The sequence below is a fragment of the Caretta caretta genome, chromosome 1 (genome assembly GCF_965140235.1).
Source record: "Caretta caretta isolate rCarCar2 chromosome 1, rCarCar1.hap1, whole genome shotgun sequence".
In the NCBI taxonomy this organism is placed as follows: Eukaryota; Metazoa; Chordata; order Testudines; family Cheloniidae; genus Caretta; species Caretta caretta.
In genome coordinates, this window is record NC_134206.1 from 17,387,492 (window position 1) to 17,409,307 (window position 21,816).

The window sequence follows — 21,816 nt, forward strand, 5'->3', positions numbered from 1 at the left end:
GGAGCTGTAAATGTTCAGAACCTCAGGGGGTGGGGAGTGGAAATCAGTTCCTAAGTTTTTAAGAAACTGAGGCATCCAAAATTAAAGGTTTGAATCATTTGAAAAGCCATACTGGAGAACAAACCCAGACTGTCCAATCTAGTCCTGAACCTTAAGCATTATTTCATTCTTCTCCACAAAGATCATGGAAAATAAAATCTTTAAGAATTTCTGCCAATAGAATATCTTTAGTTTCACACATCACTGCCATAAAGGCTCAATTTTAAGTCTGATAAGAAAGTAGGGGAGGGGATGAATGGGTGTGTTTTTCATCTAAGGCAGGTTGGCTCAAGTTTATTAAAAAAATTTTGATCAGTGCTATTTTTCTTTCACAGGGAAATGAACTTGATTCTATTAGAAAAAGGGTTATGGTAATGAGAAAAAAAGAAAATGGAATATTCTCTCGCTTCTTCATTGTTATTCTATCATTGAAAAAATAAAAAACTCCAGCAATATGGAGATTACACGTTATAGGGGCACAGAGCCACAAATGACCTTTTCTTCCAGCTCTTGCGTATCTTTCCAGGTCATTGGACAATTTGCACACAAAAAAACACCCTGGAACATTTAGCTGGACATAGACAACATTTTTATTGGGGGAGGGCCTAGAGTTAAAAAGAAAAGAAAAGCTGTTGGATATTGCTCTAATGAGTGGTTTTGTGCCATGATTACATATGTCCACTTCTAATAAATGGAGAAATTATAACTGCTTCAAACTCAGTATTTCATTTGTTCATGTAACCCCTAATTTTGGGGGGCAGGGGGCTTGGCAGGGGTGTCTCCACCCTTGTAAAAAATGCAAGGTTTCTTATTAAACATTCTTAGTTAAGATCTTCTTCATCTACCCCCTTCCTCGAGTTTACTCACTAGATCCAGACAGTTTTCTCTCCTATTGCTGAAGTTTATTTCATTCTAAAGTACAATATTCCTTCTCCAAGGTAACTTTAGGATGAGGCACATAAGCTCAACTGCTTGTGGTCATTAATGATTCGAGAGCACTTTTCACAAGATATGGGTGCTCTGGCTGAATTCCCTCGAGGCTAGTTACATTTGTTTGACTTCAAATTTCTCCTGTCGCTGGGCATGGTGTTCTACACTTCCTGAACTAAACTGCTTTGTACAGTCACTATGCACCATCCAACAGCTCGCAAGTTTCACCCTAGCAGTGACCGCACTGACAAAGGAAATACAAATACCTGAACTCAGAACCTGAGCTCAGAACCTGACAGCTACGCGCAAGAGGTACAGGCACCAACTTCTCCGCCCCTTCCCCGCCTCCTCCCCTGAGTACACCATGTTCCCGCTCCTCCCCCCTCCCTCCCACAGCTTGTTATGCCTATGGCGAGAGGAACAGATTTTGAACTCAGGGGAGACAGCATGGTCTGCCAGAATGTGCAAAGTAGAGAAAGACAGGACACCTGGGTGTTAAAAGCTGGGCACCTAAATAAATGGCCTGCTTTTCAAAGGATCTGAGCAACCACGATTCCCAGTGCCTTCAAAAGGCGCTCCGGAGGCAGAACATTTCTGAAAACAAAAGTCAGACCACTTATCTGGGTGTAGGATGTGGGTTCAGATGCCTACAATATCCAGCTCTCAAAATTTAGGCCCCTGCATCTATTCCCAGCTTTGCCAAGGACCTGCCACGTGATCTGTCACTTCCTGCATCAGTTCCCAGCTTGTAAAATAGAAGAACCTCATGGAGCGTTGCTACGTTGAGCTCATTCAGTGTTCTAGAGCCTTTGAGCTTCTTCAAGTTGCCATTTTTCTTACTAGCTTGGAACCTGTTTTGTTTTTGTTTTTTTAAAGCTCTGCTGTTCACCTCTAAGATATACGGTCAGCTACCTTCATTCTCAGACCAGAGGATAGTTTACCTCCATACAGACCATGCTTCATTACACCATATTTAAACAGCCAGATTCTCGGCGGGTGTAAACCTGCACTGCTCCACTGAAATCAACAGACCTATGATAATTCACATTATTGAGGAGCTGCACCTCAATTCTAGAGGGTTGCCGTTCCAGCAAAATCAGGCCCGTGATATTTTCTTCACGCAAACCAAGTGTTTTACGCTCAGATACAAAATATAAAAAAACACTGCTTTCTTTTAAAAACCTCCCCCACAAACTGGCGCTCTTATACCATGGCAATGGGTTGAGTATAAGAATTCAAACAGGTGAATGCTGTAGATCACCCATAAGTTACCCAATTTTCATAACAGAACAAAAACTTCAATTCAATTATGTCCCTTGCTCTTTTATGATCCCTAAGGATAAGTAAAGAGAAAAGCCCAACTAAGGCCCAACTTAATTTGGGATATTGTAGCAAATGTGAATACCACAATATTAGGCTTTCACCGCAATTTTGACAGCAGGAACCCTGCTGTGTGTGGGGCTGACAGTGGGAGACCAGTCACTGTCGGCCCCGGGCTCCCACTCTCAGCCCCGGGTGGCCAACAGAGAAAAATCGTGGAAAAGTGGTTATGGACCTTATTACAGCAAATAAGATCCATTATTACTTTTCTGTGATTTTCCATGGCTTGTCTCAGCCACTATTTTTTTTTTTTTAATAATCATCCCGCAATTCAAGTAGGGCCTTATATATAATCCTTTTCAGTAGGATATGAGATTTATACCGACTAGTAACTGGAGGAGAGAGACAGAAAGCCAGAGATGAAATCTCAGAGTGCTCTTCCCTCTCCACAAACAGGATATAGGCATCTCTGCACCTCCAGCGACTGTGATTTGGTTTATTTATAATGATTTCATGTCATTTTCCTTTCTCTTTCTCCACAAATTTAACCACAATTAAGGGAGGGAAGGGGAAAGATGCAGAAACAGCAGCAGATTGGAGGGAGAAGAGTATGGGGGCAGACTACAGAGGTCAAACTATAGTTTCAAAGGGTTTAAATACATACAACCATCTTAGAAACGAACAAAACTTCCAAGACATGATTGCATGCAGCTAGCAACCATCAGCCTGTATTCCACTGACAATTCAGGCTGAACGCTGCTTCCTCAAGCCCTTCCCAGTGTAAATGCTGGCTACATCCACTTAAACCTCTACAAACAGTTTGCTTCCCCTTCACCCAAATGCTGATTATTTCTCTCCACCCTCTCTTCAGCACTGCGCCCGTTTCTGTTTGGTTCTTTGTTCACATTCTGAAGAAGTTCTTTGATCCCCTGAGTATTTCTGTAAAGCTTTGGGAGTTATCGTGAAGCACCCTAGGCCCAATCCACCTTCCACCGAGGTCAATGGAAAGAATCCCACTTTCTTCAACAGGCGTAAGATTGGACCCTCTGAGCACCTCAGCAAGCAGGTATTTTCGGAGTAGAATTAATGTAACTTAACACTTCACCTCTCCAAAGCTTTGCGAACATTCACTGCCCCTCACACCCTCCACAGGAGCTGGGTGTTATCTTCATTTTAGGGCTTGTCTGCACTACAGAACCTCAGCTGGCATAGCGACGCCAGCAGAGCCCCCTACTGGAGATGTCGCATACCCTGACAGAATCCCAGGGGCAAAGCTACACCTCCCTAACGGACATGAGCTACGCCAGTGGTTCTCAAACTTCTGTACTGGTGACTCCTTTCACATAGCAAGCCTCTGAGTGGGATCTCCCCCCTTACAAATTAAAAACACGTTTTTATATATTTAACGCCATTATAAACGCTGTGGGGTTTGGGGTGGAGGCTGACAGCTCACAACTCCCCATGTAATAACCTCGTGACACCCTGAGGGGTCCTGACCCCCCAGTTTGAGAACCCCCGAGCTACGCCAACAGAAGCACTCTTCTATTGGCACAGTTACGTCTGCGGGGGGAGGGCGGTTGCTGGCAGGATGGACTGATTTAAATAACTGATTTTAATCATGACATAAGTCAACTAGCAAGAAACATTAATTCCAATAATCAATTTTAATTTTGGTTTGCATTTGTACTTCCATGAAGACACACTATATTTATGCATATTTACTTAAGCAATTACGTAAATTAACTTACATTTATAGTATTAAAAATGCTGAGCAATGCATTTCTTATTTACTAGATTAATTTATTTACTTGCGATTTGTGTCAAGTTCTCCATGGATGGAAATTCAAATTCATTTAAAAACGCACAACAGCAGCATTTTTTACTAGTTAAATAAATAAAGGTATCAAATATGGATACACAAGAAAAAAGTTTATCAGAAACTTTGTAACAAAACACCTTCTGCATTTAAAACTAAATAACTTATTAAACAAAGGAAGTATATTATCTGTAGTTAGCAAACTGAACAGATTGTTTCTGGTCACTGTGTCCTTCAAGATTTTAGAACTTTTAGATCTCATCCTCGCACCTAATTTTGATTCATAAGTTGGAAGAGGAAAAACAAACTTTTCTGCTTTTCCAACTCCCAATCAGCTTCTTAATTTTGAATGAACAGGCCATTGAACGGAGTGAATTGAAGACCTGTAGACATTTTCTCTGCACCCGCAGAGGCGGCTACTATTGCCAAAAGCTCATCCAAAGCCTCAACAAACTTGACTCCAGGTTCTTAGCCCGTGCCTTTTACCAGTTCAGTGGTCTGAACTGCATTAAAATTTGGCAGCAAACATGAATTTTGGAATTTAATTTAAATAATTTTAACAGATTATTATAAACTTAGGCCATAACATATGTTGTCAATTTCAAATATTTTTAAAAAATAAACCTGTATTTAATTTTAATTAAAAAATCTGATTTAAATTAAAAGAAAATCAATTTTTATTTACCCTGAGACCTTTGGATATATTACTCTGACTAGAGGCTATTTGCTTTAGGAACAATAAAACACTTGATTTTACAATGGACTCCTTACAATTCTAATGGAAGAAGAGGACAGAGAAAAAGAACCGAAGGGACCACAGGAGTCATTCCTCCAGTCCAGAAATGAGATGCTATTAAATCTTGACAAGAGGCAGAATTTTAATCCCTACCTAAATTGCTCATCTATCACCCTTTCAGGGTATGTCTTCACTGCACAGCTAACCATGGCTCTAGCTCAAACCCCACTCCTATCCACAAAGAAAACCCTCTCACCCGGCTTTGGAGGTGCTTTAAGTCTGGGCTCATTTATCCAGCTAGGTTTGTGGGTCAGCATCCCAGATCCACTTTAATTAAGATGGGAAGTTTGCAACTTTGCAGGGAGGCTGCAGTCCAAATCACTGGAGTGATGAGTCCTCCAATGCCATCCTGCAATTCCTCGCCAAAGGACAGATAAGTTCTTCTGCAATTGACTGGAAAAGAATCCTAGGCTGTTTCAACACAGAGAACTATGAGACATGCCCCTAGGCACAGATGAGCGAGTGCAGAAATGGTGTGGACACAGTAACAGGGGTAGGGCTTTGCTGTGGGAATGCTCAGACCTGGGCTAGGCTAGCCCAGAGACTCAGGCCCAGATGCCAGTCACCCAGGTTACCTCTGCAGTGAAGACACATCCCTATAGTGGAAGCTGAGAGAGTCAGGGCTATTTAAAAAAAACAAACAGAGCATGTGAGGCAAGGCCTAACTGACTGAGAGTTGAATCTTACTGCATAACAGTTGAATCTTACTGCATAACAGTATCCCGTTTGTTCACTGACTTGGCTGAGGTAATCTCTCTAAGGTACCAATTAGATGTATAGGTATAGAGGGGTTAGGCACAGACTACCAGCTTGTGGATCAAGCAGAAATTTTGGTCGTCAGGAATGGTACAGACGAATATGAGCTTGGCATGAGCTCCAATTCACTCCAACTTTTGCTGAAAACCCTCCGACATCCCAGCATGAGGCAACCATAAAGGGTTGTTACGAGGAGGAAGGAGAAAAATTGTTCTCCTTAACCTCTGAGGATAGGACAAGAAGCAATGGGCTTAAATTGCAGCAAGAGTGGTTTAGGTTGGACATTAGGAAAAACTTCCTAACTGTCAGGGTGGTTAACCACTAGAATATATTGCCTAGGGATGCTGTGGAATCCCCGTCATTGGAGATTTTTAAGAGCAGGTGAGACAATGGTCTAGACAATACTTAGTCTTGCCATGAGTGCAGGGGACTGGACTAGATGACCTCTTGTGGTCCCTTCCAGTCCTACGAGTCTACGATAATCAAAGAGCTTCACCTCTGGAATCAGTTCCCAACCAGACTGTGTTACAGCTCCGCTACTGGCTGGAAGGGAAACATTTGGCAGACACTCACTGCATCCACACTACGCTACTTTTGCTGAGGTTAATCTATTGGGGAAAATTGTGACTATGTTCCCCTCTGGGGTCAATAGGGTTTGTTTTGGATGTACTGAAGGAAAGGTAAGGAGTTAATGTCTAGATCTAGAGTTACAGAGGCATATTTATTATAGGTTTCATCCCATCCCATGTTAATTAAGGACATGCTCATATTGCTAGGAGAATGGGGAAGCGGTTATATGGTGGCTACTTCCTGACAGGACAATACACACTGACAGCATGTAATCTCTGGCCAAGTTCTTGAAATGACCGGTACTTGGATCGTTTATGTGGGTCACAATTAGCTAAATCTCCCTAAGCAATTTATTCCAGTGCTTAACTACCCTGACAGTTAAGAAATTTTTCCTAATGTCCAACCTAAACCGCCCATGCTGCAATTTAAGCCCATTGCTTCTTGTCCTATCCTCAGAGGTTAAGGACAACCATTTTCTCCCTCCTCCTTGTCACAACCTTTTATGTACTTGAAAACTGTTACGTCCACTCTCAGTCTTCTCTTTTCCAGACTAAACATGTAAACAAATCCAACAGGATTAAGAAGGTCTAAAAACCCGAAGACTACATGCCTTCAAATTCCTCAGATCTTCTTTCTAAAGCAGGGAGTTATTGTTCCCTTTCTCTAAAAATCTCCCCTACAAATGTATCTATTCTCCCTACCATCTCTGAAAGAATGCACAACCCTAGTCAGCTACCAGACATCATTAGTCAGAGGATTAAACCTCCCAGTTAGAGGAAGATAGATATGAAAGATGGTGAATTGGGAGGTAAAAGGACCCTCCAGTAGAGTCCAGGGGTCACAGCTCCAGTGCCTCCTACCTTTTCCCATGAACAGGAGAGCTAAAGCGATAGGATTTTTGCCAGTTTAAGTGTTGCTCAAGGGATCTAAGCAACAGCAGAGAAACTGAGCAGAATCTAGTCTGTTTTACTTGCCTACTGCTTGAAGACTATGAGCAACAGCAGATGCACTAGAGATGATGGAAGGGTCAGGAAGCAAGTTTACATTGGTTTATATCCCAGTCACATGTGGAACATAAATCAAAGACTATGAACTTTCTTTTACTGAAAGATTATATTCTGCAAATGGTTCATCTCTCTATGCTCTTATACAGGAGCCCATCATCATGGTATCTGAGCAGCAGCCACGACTGAGACTTTGTCTACACCAGCACTTTGGTCAGCAAAATTTTTGTCGGTCAGGAGTGTGGGAAAAAAAAACCCACGCCCCCGACCGACAAAAACGTCGCCAACAAAAGCACCACTGCGGACAGCGCTATGTCAGTGGGAGATGCTCCCCCGCTGACACAGCTACTGCTGCTCATAGAGGGTGGCTCAATTATGCCCGTAGCAGAGCTCTCTCCTGCCGGCACAGGGCAGCTACACAAGAGACCTTACAGCCATGCCGCTGCAGCAGTACAGCTCTGTTGCTGTAAGGTCTGTAGCGTAGACACACCCTAAAAATCTTGCTCCCTCCCACAGCAAGCGGCAGGCAGATGGTTTGTTCACCAAGTTATTACTGAACACAGACGAGTGGGAGTCTGCATTTGAGGTAGAGCGGTGGGAAAGCCTGGGTGAAAGGTTGGATTCTGTGTTTCACTTTAAACTCACTGAGCAATGAAGCAGCTGACCAAAGAGGAGCTGGGATCCTCTGCTCAATGGGGAGCCAGTGCAGAAAGCAGAGAATGAGGGGAAGCTTCCCCCTCTCCAGTGGTGATCAGGGCTTCAGAGCCCCACATTTGTAGCACTGTGCGTCCATATACACTATTTAATAGGCTAATACTTGGCACTCACACAGCACCTTTCAACCACAAATCCCACAGTGCTTTACAGATGGGGAACCAAGGTACAAATGTAAATGACGTGCCCATGGCCTCAGTCAACTAAAATCCAGTTTTCATGAGTTTCCCAGGCCCCATCTGCTAGATCACAGCTACCCATCCCCACCCCAATCAACATTTGCACAAGGGCTTTTGTGACTTAAGACATTCACACTGCAGTCCTACCTAATTTAGGTTCTGTGAAGTTTTGGGGTGGTGTGATGGGGTGTGCTCCCCAGACAGGTCCTGAAGGGGCTAATGTGGGACTGAGAGGCCAATTATGTTATCTGGGTGCATCTGGAGAGAGAGCCTGGCTTAACTGATCATGAAACTCAGGAGTAGGCTGGTCAGCATAAAGCCAGGAAGTTGAGTGCAGAAGAGGGCTGCAGTGAGGGCATGTGCAATCATTCTCTGGGAGCAGTAAGGTGATGAGTTGGAAACCCAGGTGGGGAGAATAGCCCCTGGAATCCTAGCTTCTGAATAAAGGGTCAAGCCAGAGAAGTTGTGGGGAAGAACACCAGAGAACATTGAGTCGGAAGAAGCCTAAAGAAAGAGCAGGAAGGAATGGCACTGTGCAGACCATGGCTGCTGGTTACAGGGTCCCTGGGCTGGAACCCAGTGTACATGGAGGACCTGGGTTCCCCTACCAGCCACCAGGAAAGTGGCACAGGACCTGGAAACTTGGAACCAAAGACCATCTGAGGCAGAGTCCGGACAGCTAGTCCAGTGGGATTTTGTTACCCTAGCAGGGGATGACTATATAGTGACCTGGCTGGAGGGCCGAGTCATGAAAAGGAAGCACCCCAAGTCCCGGAGGGGGGGGGGGGGGGGACACGGTGCAAGCAAGTGATGGAAAGGAGCACCAGACAGGTCAAGAGATAATTCCCAGACCCAACCACAAGGAGGTGCACTTGCAGTGAGCAGAACACTTTAACAGATAGATATAGTTCATGCAGAAGACTAAACAGAGATATGCTGTAGGACTGAAAACTATATAATGTGTTTACTGTCAAGCGTCACTTGTTTCCACATCTTAATTTGCAAACAACAGCCAGGAGCACACTGTGGTAGCACTAAGGTATTTCAATTAGCCAGGAGCAGTTTAGCTGGGCTGTACTATCAAGAGTAAGTAGAAAGCTGGGGCACACATGTTGCTGTGGACTGGTCTGTGAGGGTGCTGCCAGTGGGGCAGGGCAGGGCAGGTTTTTCAATCCTGAAGAACCAATACTGGAGGTTTCTGACCAGCAGATTAATGCAAGATGCAAGGAGCTGTAGAAATGACACTGCAGCTGTAACTGCACGCTACCTCAACAATTTTTTGCTTAGAGATGATTCACCAGCAAAGCTGTGGCCAATAAACATAAGTAGACGCAATCATTCTGTGGCCAAAGAATAGATTTTTCTTTGTGAAAGGCAAAGGGGCTTATGGGAGTGCACACAATTTTGTGTGCGTGGGGGTTGGGGGTGTTACTGCAAATTTGGGGAATACTGCAATTTAGTTAGGGTTGCTCTGAAATGCACACAGGAGTTTTTGATGGGGGATAAGAATGATTTCTACAAGTGCTGAAGTCAACAGGATGACAATTTAAAGCACTGAACTTCATTATGCAACACTGAAGAAAAGGGCCAATAATTACAGCAGGGGCAGCTTTTAGGAAGGGACAAAAGGAAGTGAGAGAGGCAGCAAGAAATAAGAAGCTGGTGGGGGAAAAAACAGGAGTCATTTTGCGGTTTCCAGCAGGAGCCGATTAACATGAAGTCTACTTAGTTTCACAGGAGTTCAGCTGTGCCTGACCCAGGGCCCTCCTCCCACTTTTTTAATTTTACAGCCACATTTTCCTGGTTATGAAGATGTTTGACCCCCTCTCCCCATTTCTCTCTAAATTTTTCCACACAACTCAGGATAGAGAAATTGATCAATACATATGGTGCTGGGGAAAGTACAGAATAAAAGTGAAATGGATTAAAACAGCTGTTTAATCTATTCCGGTTAGAATCATCACTTTATAAGTATCACAAGGAACAGCTGTAGGTGACAAAACTAAATCTCAGAGAAGTACATAAAAAATATAGTATACGAAACTGACTGTGTCCCTTTAACACCCAGTAATTACAAAGTTGTTTTGTAAGTACAACTTACCCTGACATGAAAGAGCTCCCCCGCACCTTCACAGTCATTTGACGTAATTATAGGGGTATGAACGTGCACATAGCCATTATCCTGAAACAGAAAGCAGATAGAAAGTTGCCAGTCCAAGGATATTATGTGTCAAATCCAAGGAAGATTTCAAAATGCACAAGTGAGGATGCATCTACCAGCCCAGGACCAAAGACAACATGTGTAACATTTTAGAATCGCTTCTACGTTATGTGAGAGATACCATGGCATGTGCTAAACACTAGCTGGATTTCTGGAGCATGCAAATTTAGTGCCTGATACTTCAGTGTTCACACTATAGAACAAACCCTGCAGAGGGGTCTATAATCACAACAATTCTACCATATGAATAGAGAGCTCCATTACTTACTAGTCCACAGTGCCAAAATCTCTGTAGGAAACACGTATTTACATCTGAAAGCCTGAGAGAAAAATAAAGGCCACTCAGGCAAATGAGACTATGGAAAGAGCACATTTAGACTGTAGGCAGAAGGGACCACTCTTCCTGTGCAGCTCCTAGCACAATGCAGCCCAACTGTGCTTGGGTCTCTTGACACAACAATAATAAAAATAATGTCAGCTCCACATTATTTACATATGCAAACCCCTATGAGTGCACCTATGCAGGGCTCTAGGGGCCTTTCAAAATATAAACAAAAACACACACAGCAACCTCCCTGAAACAGGGAGCAGAATACCCACCCCTCCAGCCATAAATCCCATCCTTCAGCACATCCTTCCTCCCACACACAGCCTGGGAAAATAAATGGGATTTGCAGCCTGCCCTAAATGTCAGCAAATTGGGGCTATCTGAACCAAAGAATTGGGGGAAGGCAGGGGCACGTGAATTCGAAAAGTTCAGGGCTGGTGTACAATACATTTTACAAGAAGACATTTAAAGTAACAGGTAGGGAGTAGAGTTTCTAAAGGCCAGTGTAATTTATGGCAGCTACCACCATTAAGCTGGCAGCAGAGTGCATTTCACCTTAGCAGACTTCCTCCCTGGTTTAGGAAATGCCTGAGAAGCAGGGTTCATCATAAGGGTGCCCAGAACCACAGTGTCTCCCCCCGCCCCCCAGAGACTTAGCACAGTTTCCATTATCAAACTGCAAAAAATATTATGGTAACATCAGTGGCTCTGCCATGAACCCACAGCAGCAGTGGAATTCAGAGCTCAGAGGAGATATTCATGCTGCATACGCTTCACTGGGTAGGTCTAAACTGCAATTAGACACCTGTGGCCGGCCCATGCCAGCTGATTTGGGCTTGTGGGACTCAGGCTGCAGAGCTGTTTAATTAAGATGTAAACATTCCAGCTCGGGGAGCAGTCCAAGCTCTGGGAACCTCCCACTTCGCAGCCTGAGCCTGGACATTTACACCACAATCAAACAGCCCCACAGCCCGAGCCCCATGAACCCAAGTCAGCTTGCAAATGCCAGCTGTGGGGGTCTAATTGCAGTGTAGATATACCCCCTGTGTCTAGGAGCATAGGGTCCTTAAGGCTAGGAGGAGTATTCACATCTCACAGGTACTGAACTACCCAAGGGTAAAGTTAAAGGTGGGTTGCTAGCCTTAGACATCCAAAGCAAAAATTATAGCGTTAATCAGGCACTGTCAGGTGAAAAAGTCCTTGGGATAAGAGCATTTTTAAAAAATGAAAAGAAGCTTGGCCTACTACATGATTAGTTAAAGATCTACTGTTTACATTTTAGCTTTATGCTCTTTTTCATTTTCAGTTTTGCACAATGAAAACAGACTAGTTAGTTTCATTTTCCAGTTCTTGTGCACAATGCTGTAATGTTTGGACTGCAAGTACGGCATGGGAAGATTTGGATTCTTTTTTAAAAAAGGTCATTTCCACTGGATCACAAAGAAATAAAATAAATTAGACATGTTCTTATTGGTCTGAGCCTTTGCAAAAGCTTATTTTTACAAATGTCTAAGTTTGTGGCCAAATTTAACCTTACGTTCATTGTTCCTTTAAAAATCCATTCAAGTATCATTAAGCATCTAGCTTCAAAATATATATCACGTTAAGCAGAAGAACTCCACATGAAAAATATCACAATATTGAAAATAACTACAGGCGAGGTATTTGCTTTAGCAACAGTAAGATATAAACATCTTACCAGAATTTCATGCTTACTGGTAATTCTAACAGCATTTTCCTATTGCTCTTTAAAACCTCCTTCAGGATAAGATGTTCTTCAACATCCATCCACGTCTTCTGCAACCATCCGAAGTCAAACTATTGTGGGTATTGCCATCAAGTGGGCAAACACCAGTACTGACTTTCCTTAATGAAGTGATGATGTAGCGCTGTTGGTCCCAGGATATGAGGGACAAAGTAAGTGAGATAATATTTTATTGGACCAACTTTTGCTGGTGGAAGAAGAGCTCTGTATAGCTCAAAAGCTTGTACCCGTCCCACAAAAGAAGTCGGTCCAATCAAAGATATAAGCTCACCTCCCTGGGCTTTTTCTTAACCAAGTCTGTCCTATAAGTAAGGCCACAAATGTGTCACTGAGGTGATGGAAATCACAGAATCCGTAAATTCCTTTGACCTCCGTGACACTTTCTGCCTGGGGCTGGAGCTCCCAGCCAGCCGCCCCACCCTGCAGTTCCCAGACCCCACCCTAGTGGGGACCCCCTGCAGCTGCCCAGACGCGGCGGGTGGCTGCAGGACCCTACAGCTCCCAGCTGCAGCAGGGGACCACCCTGAGCTACCAGCTGCCCCGGGGAGCCATGGGGACCACGTAGTAGCCCAGCCCCCATGGGCAGGGGAACCCCAGAACTCCCACTCCCCACAGCAACAGGGGACCTGAGAGCCCCAGCAAGAGTGGGTGCTGAATCCACCTCCCCATTTTGTCAGGGATATTTTTAGTGAAAGTCAGGGACAGGTCACAGGCTTCCATGAATTTTTATTTATTGCCTGTGACCTGTCCCTGCCTTTCACTAAAAATATCTGTGAGAAAAACGTAGTCTTACCTATAAGCAGCTGTTACAGTACAGAAATTAACAGTAGCTTTAACAGGCACAATATTTTGATGTTAAAGCAATCCTAAAATCCATACGATATTGCACAGTACTCTCTTGAGAAGGCTATGCTTGGCTTAGTGATCTAAGTATCAGATTTGAAATACCAAGGCTCTCTGGAACTATACCTTCAAATTACAGCAGGTCTGATTCATCCTTTTATGACAGTAAACTGCCTAATAATCCACAGGTCTAGTTTTGGAGGAAGAGTGCTTGGCATGTAGTTTTAACTCACTCAAGCCATAGACTTTAAAGCCAGAAGGGATAACCAGATCTCACGTAGACCACAGGCCACTTGCCCATTAACCCAACAACTGAAATGAGACCAAAGTATTACAGCCCACAGGAGACTAGACCATAATGTGCTGCAGACAGACAACAGGAGGGATCCAGGTCCACAAGTGCCTGAGGCACCTGCAATGGGAGGGAAATGATTAAGTGAGATATATCCAGACAATCGTGGCAAATGACCCACATCTTGGAAAGGAAGGTGAACCCTGCCCCTCCGATCATTGCCAATCTGAGCTGGGGAAGATTCCTTCTTGACCCCATAGATGGTGATGAGTTAGACACTGAGCATGTGAGCAAGAACCAGCCAGCCAAACACCTGAAAGAGAGAAAGTCTGGTGCCCCCTCAGAGCCTGGCCCTCCCCATCCAGTCTCCCATCTCCAGCTTGGGCCAACTCTGCTTGAGAGGAAGGAGATAAACAAAACAAAACAAAACCAAATGCATGGGGGGGGGGGGGGGGGGAAGAATCCCTTCCTGAATCCCTCTCATTGGCTCCAAGGAAACATATTGTACGGATCCAAGAGGGAGGCTCATTTTAAGACAGCGCTTTACAGGCAGCGGTAGTGAGAGCTAAGGGAGAACTCAAGGGCTCCAGAGGACTCACCACCCTTTTCTCCACTAACAAAGTAGGAGCTGTGGTCCGAGTTTAGGATTGGGAGCCAGGAGCTGACAAATTCTAACCCCAACATTGCCATTGTTTGTACGTGCTAGGTCACGTCACTAATGGCCACGCTTCCAATGAAGCGACCACCAAATTTGGGTGCCTCAGTTTCTGGGTATCCAAGCTAGGAGAACAGGGGCTTCATTTTCAGAGGTGCTGAGCATCCACAACTACAACAGAAATTCAGGTTAGGAAGCGAAGAACACAGTGACGTGGCCAGGTGGAAAAAACAGTGGGAGCAGAGATTAAAAAAGGCGCCACCCCGTGGCACTCACCCGGCAGCGCTCCGGGTCTTCAGCAGCACTTCGGCGTCGGGTCCTTCACTCGCTCTGAAGGACTGCCCACTCCGCCACCGCAATGCTGCCGAACACCGGAGCGAGTGAAGGACCCGCCGCCAAAGTGCTGCTGAAGACCCGGAGCGCCGCCGGGTGAGTACCAGGGGGTGGTGCCTTTTTTTTTACCTACGCTCCCCCTGACCTGCCGCCGAAGACTCGGAGCGCCGCCAGGTGAGTAAAAATTTAAAAGGCGCCAAGTAATTAAAAAGGCACCACTTGTGCTCGGTGCAGGAGCGGCCGCTGCCCCGCTCCCTGCCTAGCTACACTACTGGAAGAACAGTGTATCCAACTGAAACTGCACTGACAGCTGAAGTGGAACAATCCATTACTACACAGGGAAAATAGGTTCCTTAGTACACTGTGTGTAGAAATCCGACTATTAGCTTTGAATGCTGCTGTTCCATGGAGGACTCCCAGCTCAAAGGGAACATAAACAAGTCCCATGGTAGAGCTGTAAAAGGAAGCAGTATCTCAAGAGACTGAAATGACTGCTCTTTACTCTGTATTAGCTGCTCTTTGCATGGACCTACCGATTTATTTCCTGAATCTTATTCCAGTTTTCTACAGTCAGGATAGATATAGAGACAAAAGTTTCTACATACAATGCAAGGCAATAATAACTGGAAACGACTGGTATTTGTTAGGAGTTAGTTTTTAAATGGCCTGAGTTCTCCTGCACGTCAATTTCTATCTGTCCTGATACAGTTATTGGATGTGTCTACCATGACACTGCACCCCATAATCATCATAGTGGTATGATTATGATATTTTATGACCTATAATTATGTCATGTGAGGGGTCATTGGAAAAGTTATGATTTGCTGAATATGTTTATCATATTTGTATGCATTATCATTTTTGTATCTGAAGTTGTGAATATTGACTAGGTATCTGTATCTCAAATGTGCTTATACCTTGGTGACACCCACTAGGCAAGATGTTTCCAGTCTACACAGCTGGTTGTGAAGGGCCTCTTCAACGTAATGGGCCATGAGGGGAAACAACAGCCCTTAGGAGCAGTTTATCCCCCGGCCTGGTGAGCCTTCCTGTGAACTTTTCAGCTATCTTATAAGTAATGGCTGCTATGACTCAGCAAGGCATGCAACCAGACCACATGACACTGAACTCCATATTGGTACCTGTATTTTTCCACAGACTGGGCTGGGAACTTAGCTGAGAACAAAGGGTTCCAACCATATGGAAAAATTATATAAGGTGGGGAGTGACATCTCAGGGCCTCACTCCCCACGCAAGAGAACACCTGAGGAACAAAGACTGAACTGGGGGAAGTGCTGGTCCTAGGCTAAAGGGATTTCTAGCCTGTGTATAAAAACTTGGTGGACTGCTTGTATCATCAGGCAGGGAGAGAAATTGCTAATTCAAATCCTATCTATCTAGTATATTAGGCTCAGTTTGCGTTTTTGTTTATTTGCTAGGTAATCTGCTTTGATCTGTTTACTATCACTTAAAATCTTTCTGTAGTTAATAAACTTATTTTATGTTTTATCTTAACCAGCGTGTCTTTAAGTAAAATGTCTGGGAAAATCTCAGGTTTGGTTAACACTAGCTTGTTGTGCATATCTTTCCCACATTGAGGGGAAAGCAAACTATACTAATGAGTTTGCGTTACACAGATCCCTGTACAGTGCAAGGTGGTATAATTCTGGGTTTATACACCAGCAAGGGTGCAAGGCTGGGGAGCTGGGAAATTGGCAGTTGTCTCCTGTTTGTCCTTGAGTGGCTTAGATAAAGCACTCAGGTAGCTCATTTGGGTGTGTGGCGCCACCTGCTGTCATGGTGGGTGATAACAGGGCCTGGAGATTTAAAATAAAAATGTATATTATTCAAAAAACCTAGAAAGTGCTCAAAATTAAAACATTTCATTCGACCTGAAATGATTTTCATGACCTCAGGGGTCAAAGTATGTGGGGGAGAAAGAGGGAGAATAGTGGTAACACTTCCGGCCTCTGCCCACAAAACATAGAATCTGGAATAGTAAAGGTATGTCTACTCTGCAGCTGGGAGGCGTAGCAGTTAGGTGAGCGTAAGTACGTCACGCAGGGGTGGGGATTTTTCACACCACTGAGAGACGCAGCTATACTGATATAAGTTCCCAGTGCAGGCCGGTCCTAAGTCAGTGTCAGAACTAGGAACCGAACTTCAGAGACCCGATTCCATGTCTCCCACTGTCACCCATTACATAACTGCAATGGGAAGGTGGGAGTGTTATGTGGCACCATCATTTGTATATGTGAAAACACAAGTAACAAGATCAAGTGAAGAAGCAGAGCACCTTGAAAAATAAGTGAATCGCTGCAGTAGCTTCACTGCGTACCCTCAGCAGGGAGCTCAGTGTGTTCGTCCTGCATCGTAAGTGAGGGAACTGCCGGCTGTATTCCAGAGGTTGCCTCTCTCTTGGTTTAAAAGGGAACATCTAAAGAAAGGACAGGAAAAAACCAACCCTGAGAACCTGCAGTTAGAATAATTTTACAGATATCCATGAAATATTGTCACTGACTATTAAAGTTCAATAATAATAATCGAGGCAAAATAATACTTGTTATTTTTTTTCCAGTTTACTTTGTGGATTTTACAAAGACAGGCAGAAAGAGAATGAACCACAAGGGACAGATGCTGATCACTTTTGGAAAATGCTCAGACACCACCGTGATGGTGTCCGTATAAGCACCTATACAGAATTAGAATTTCAACAGGACTGAGTGCCAAAGTAAGTGGCTAGATTTTCAAAAGAGCCCAGCAAGGTGGGTGCCAATCACTTTCTGACATCTTGCCATATGTTTCACAGTGGCAGCAGAGCACTTTTGGATATCTGGTTCCAATTGTGGGTGCTGAGCAGTTGGGAAATCTGGCCCGCAATTCTTTAGCAAATCCAGTCCTTAGTATCCAGTTAGTTTCACAGTTTCCTCCCCATGCCCAGTCTATTAGTCAGTTTCTCCCTTAATGAAAAGGCCCTTGTCCACATCAATGGGAGAGTAGAAAACACCTTAAAAACAGAGATGACTTTAGAAAAAATAGCAGAAAATACAGTTTGAAATGTGCTCTGTCAGAAATGGGAATATTTTGAAATTAGTCATTTTCCAAAAGGCATCCTGTGAGCTTGACTGTTAAGTGCAATAACATACCAGAGTATCACAGGGTCCTACTACACGAATATTTTCAGCTTTCAATTCCACATTTTGCATCCTATGAAGACTTTTTACCAGTTTCCCTTGCACTTCCACCGCGCTTCCAAAAGTCAGATCTCTGGAAAAAACATCAACAACAACAATGTATCACTATGGGCCTGACATAAAGCCCACTGAATTCAAGGAACCCATGCTGACTTATTTGGGTTAATTTAGATCAAGTCCTACGCTTACCGTATCTATTATCACAAATAGGCAGCTTGTTACAATTTGATTGCTATATTTTATTCACATGGCATGCAATATATCCCCCATGGAAAGAATCTGAGCTCAGCATGTGTGTATCTGAACCCCTGATTCCAAAAGTCTGGATATTTTAAATTATTTGATGTATAAATCACCAAGCTGTCCATCATACAAGAAATAAACTGCACAGAATCTTCTTCTGTAGCTGAAAATTAATGACGTCTAAATGTTTATTTTCATTAGAAGCAAGCTCTCCATGACTGATCCAAGATGAGCCCCAATGTCTGTTCATAAGGACAGGCCTCAAGGTTTGCCAGCCCCTTTGTGCTCTCTCTTGCGCTGAGCCTGCAAAAGTGGTGCCTCAGCTTACTGGCGCAAAAGGCAGGAAAAGACTAAGGAGCTTACAGAAGAGATCCGGTTGAGGAAAGGCTAACATGGCAACCCTAGCTTCTGGTAAGGTACAGCCTGACCTACACAGGAAGAATAAGCGGCATGGGAAGCCACACCATGGAAAAAACACTATGAAACCTGGCCCCAATGAATCAATAGGAATTTTGCCACTGATTTCAGTGGAGACAAAATTTCAATTTACAAGTGCCCCCTACTCCCTTCAGAACCCGTTAACCCAGCTCCTTAACTGATAGCTATTGAACCCACCAAGTGCAACACCCTCAGCAACTGCTGAACGCACTGCCCCTGCAGCACTCACATCCCTGCTGCCACAGCAGGTCAGACACCAGGCCTGGGAATCAATGCCCTTAGTCTAAGATAGGGTGGAGCTGAGCCTTACAACCACATCATCAACCCTTTTCAACCAAGAATCTGCACAGAAATTTCTTTAAATACGTAAAATCTGCAAACCTATGTTCCAAGGTTGGGTCAGCTACAACCTGGAGGCTTTCCAAAGAACTGCCATCATTTATGTGTAGGAACAAAACCTCTTTCTGGGACCGGACAGAACGAACCCAGCCCTGGAGGAGGAAGAAAACAAAAGTTGGTGGTTGCCTTGTTTGAACTCAATCTAGTTATAAGCAGGACCCAACTGACACTGAGCAAGTCATTTCAAGCCTGATCCAACTCCCACTGGAGTCAATGGAAAGATTCCCTTCGGGCCCAATCCCGATTCCAATGAAATCCGTGGTAGTTTTACTATAGATTTCAAAGCAAGTAGGAGTAGATCCTGAGGGAGAGACACCTCAACATTTCGCCTCAGCACAATAGGGATTCACCTGAGTCACCATGGAGCTGGGAAGATTAAAGTCAGTGACAGACTTTGAAGATGAAAAGCATTCCATAAATGCTATATCATTATGTCCCTTGTAAACACTCCTTATTGCAACAACAGAGACAATCAGAACACCATTCCTTCAAAGGGCAGTGTCATGGTAATTCTCATGTATTGTTATTCTTCACTGCTATGTACAACCATCTGCGGGAAGCCTGAAACTGAAATCTGTTTCCTAATTGGCTATTTGTCCATACCTACTGTGAACACGTACTGCCTTAATAAAGAGGCCAATATCAAGGAGATTAGGTCCAGAACGTAGGCTTTGTTTAAGGGAAAAAAATCAAAACCAATTAATATTACTATTATTTATATTATCATAGCACCTCATCATGGACTAGAACCCATTGTGCTACGCACTCTACATATGCAGAATCCATAGAAATGTTTCACTGTTTTGGGTGGTTCTCAAATTAAAACAAAGTTTTCTAGCTGGACTTAAATTTAAAATTAAAACATTGACAAAACCTTTGTTAGCACAGAGTTAAAGTTGCCTGGTGATAACATGCACCCTTCCAGAATGTCCAGTTCAGCAAAACTCACATTTGTGAAAACAAGGAAATCACAGAATTAAGATAAATGCCCATGAAACCTTGATTCTGTTCCCCTGGAGCTAGCAATAGTCCTTAAGAATTATCTTCATGCACTCCAGCTGCATTCACTGTGTGAGGTGTGGCTGTACTGAGTGGTGAAGGAATAAGATACAGCAGCTTAGAAGAGCTCTAATTGTGATACAAGGTGATCTGGGTGACTGTGGCCCTCTGGGGGTGTACATGAGCTCCTCTTTCTGAGGCCTGTATGTGTGATCAAAGGAAAAAAATGCATATGAACTTTGGGAGATATATCTCATTTCATCACTGTGTTATATAGGCTGTGTCATTAGAAGAGCCCAAAGATCATTAGCAGTGCAGTGGAGATGAGTGTGGCACGGAAGTTTTATTAAGGGGAAGCAAAAGTAGAGCATTTAATGGTATTCTACAGTTCAAGGTCTTGTAAAATGTAGCAGATGCGGTGTTCAATTTGTGGAGCAGGCTAAGTATAGGGCACTCCTGTTCCCTATAGGGCAAAGGGAGAATGTGAGTATGTGTTACAGGCTTATTGGGGCATCACTCAAAGCCCCTCCTGCCATTGCCCCACTACTGTTTTTAGTGCACTAGCGAGACCAGAACCAGCATGGGTATGTCTCCTCCAGCTGGAATTTACATCTTCAGTTCAAAGGCACGCAGGCAGCCGCAGAGCCCAACCAGCTACTCTGGAGAAGCCTCTGCAAGAAGATGATCTTCAGAAACGGCAGAGCTACAGGAGTAAGAAGAACTTCACAGAAATGACTACGTGAATTAACAACATAAAACCCCCACCGACCTGGACTTTAATATCACGATTCACCTCCTGGGCCCCTAGTGCCTCGCGGACCCTCCGCTTCGCAGCCTGCGCGGGCTTGGGACAAGGAGCAGAGGAACAAGGGCGAAGAGCCAGGAGCAGACACCGGGCCCCAAACATTGCTAAAGGCCTTCCGCACCTGCCCCGCCGCGGCTCCCAGCCGAGACCCGCCTCAGACTCTGCTCCCTCGCCCGCGTGTGGCGCGCCCCTCCTGCCTCCCGACGCCACTCCCACGTCTGTCTCCCCACGCACCCTACCGCGCCCGCCAGCCCCCTACAGCCGCCCCTCCGGGCAACGGAAAGAGACTCCACGCAGCCTCCGCTGCCCTGTTCTCAGGTGCCCCCGCCCTACCCCCAGGGCCAGCTGCGCCCCGCCCCGCCGCCCCCTATCTCCACAGGGCTCCGAGGCCCAGCTGCCCCTACTCGTCCTGTCTCGCGGTGGGCCCTGCCCCGCGGCTCCAGGAGGCCAGGGCCCGCCCAGGCCGCCGCAGCCGCTCTGCCCGGAGGAGGGGGCGGGGGAGGAAAGCGCCCGGGGCCCCGGCCCGCTCTACCCACGTGAGGCCAAAGCAAGCAGGCGGCAGCACTCGCCGCGTCCCGCGCGCTCACGTGACCCCGCGCGGCCAAGGTCGCCGCAAGGGGCCTCGACGAACCAATCAGGAGGCGAGGCGATGTCCGGAAGTACCTCCCATAGGCGCAAGGTGCTCTGGGAAGTGTAGTTCGCGGCTCAGAGGCCGGGTTGCGTGCGGGGCGGGGCCGCCTCCTGTGGAGACCCCGGCGCCGGGGGCGGGGGCCAGGGCCAGGCGGGGTCGGGTCAGGTGTTGCCGAGAGGAGACGTATTATACAAATGAGCTACTTTATATGCAAATGATATGTAACGTGGTGAGGCAAAAGAAGGACGCAGGGCTCGAGCTGGTGGAAGCGCCGCGGGCTCGGAGGGAAGCGGGCTCCGGACTCCTGGGTCCCAGCCCCAGAGCCCGGGCGCGGGACGGGGCTCCGGACTCCTGGGTCCCAGCCCAGGCAGGGGCGAGAGATCCTGTTGGAGCAGGGCAGGAGTCAGGACCCCTGGGCTCTGTTCTTGCTCCGCCACTAATCCCTGCCTAACCTCTGGGCAAGAAGACCCCATCTCTGCGCCTTCCTTGCTCATCCTAGGCAAGGGAGTTAACAATTTTTGACTCTCTACCCCTGTACACTGCTCT

At 45.3% G+C, this 21,816-nt stretch overlaps 1 protein-coding gene across 6 annotated transcripts in view; it reads right to left on the reverse strand.

Annotated features, from left to right (window-relative positions):
- Positions 1-20,954, reverse strand: part of NARS2 (asparaginyl-tRNA synthetase 2, mitochondrial) — a 90,983-nt gene extending 70,029 nt beyond the window's left edge. For 3 of the 6 annotated variants that reach the window (XR_012667523.1, XR_012667522.1, XM_048840711.2), the window contains exons 1-5: positions 20,604-20,952; positions 18,818-18,927; positions 17,708-17,828; positions 16,858-16,998; positions 10,226-10,306 (exon numbers count right to left, since the gene is read on the reverse strand). Coding sequence is in view for 4 of the 6 variants with exons in the window: in XM_048840711.2 (XP_048696668.2) it covers positions 10,226-10,306; positions 16,858-16,998; positions 17,708-17,828; positions 18,818-18,927; positions 20,604-20,741 (591 nt within the window). In the remaining 2 variants the exon portion in view is untranslated. Of the gene's footprint in view, positions 1-10,225; positions 10,307-16,857; positions 16,999-17,707; positions 17,829-18,817; positions 18,928-20,603 lie in introns of all 6 variants that reach the window. The other 3 variants (XM_075126304.1, XM_075126298.1, XM_075126311.1) reach the window with 3 other exon arrangements.
- Positions 20,955-21,816: the final 862 nt, after the last annotated feature.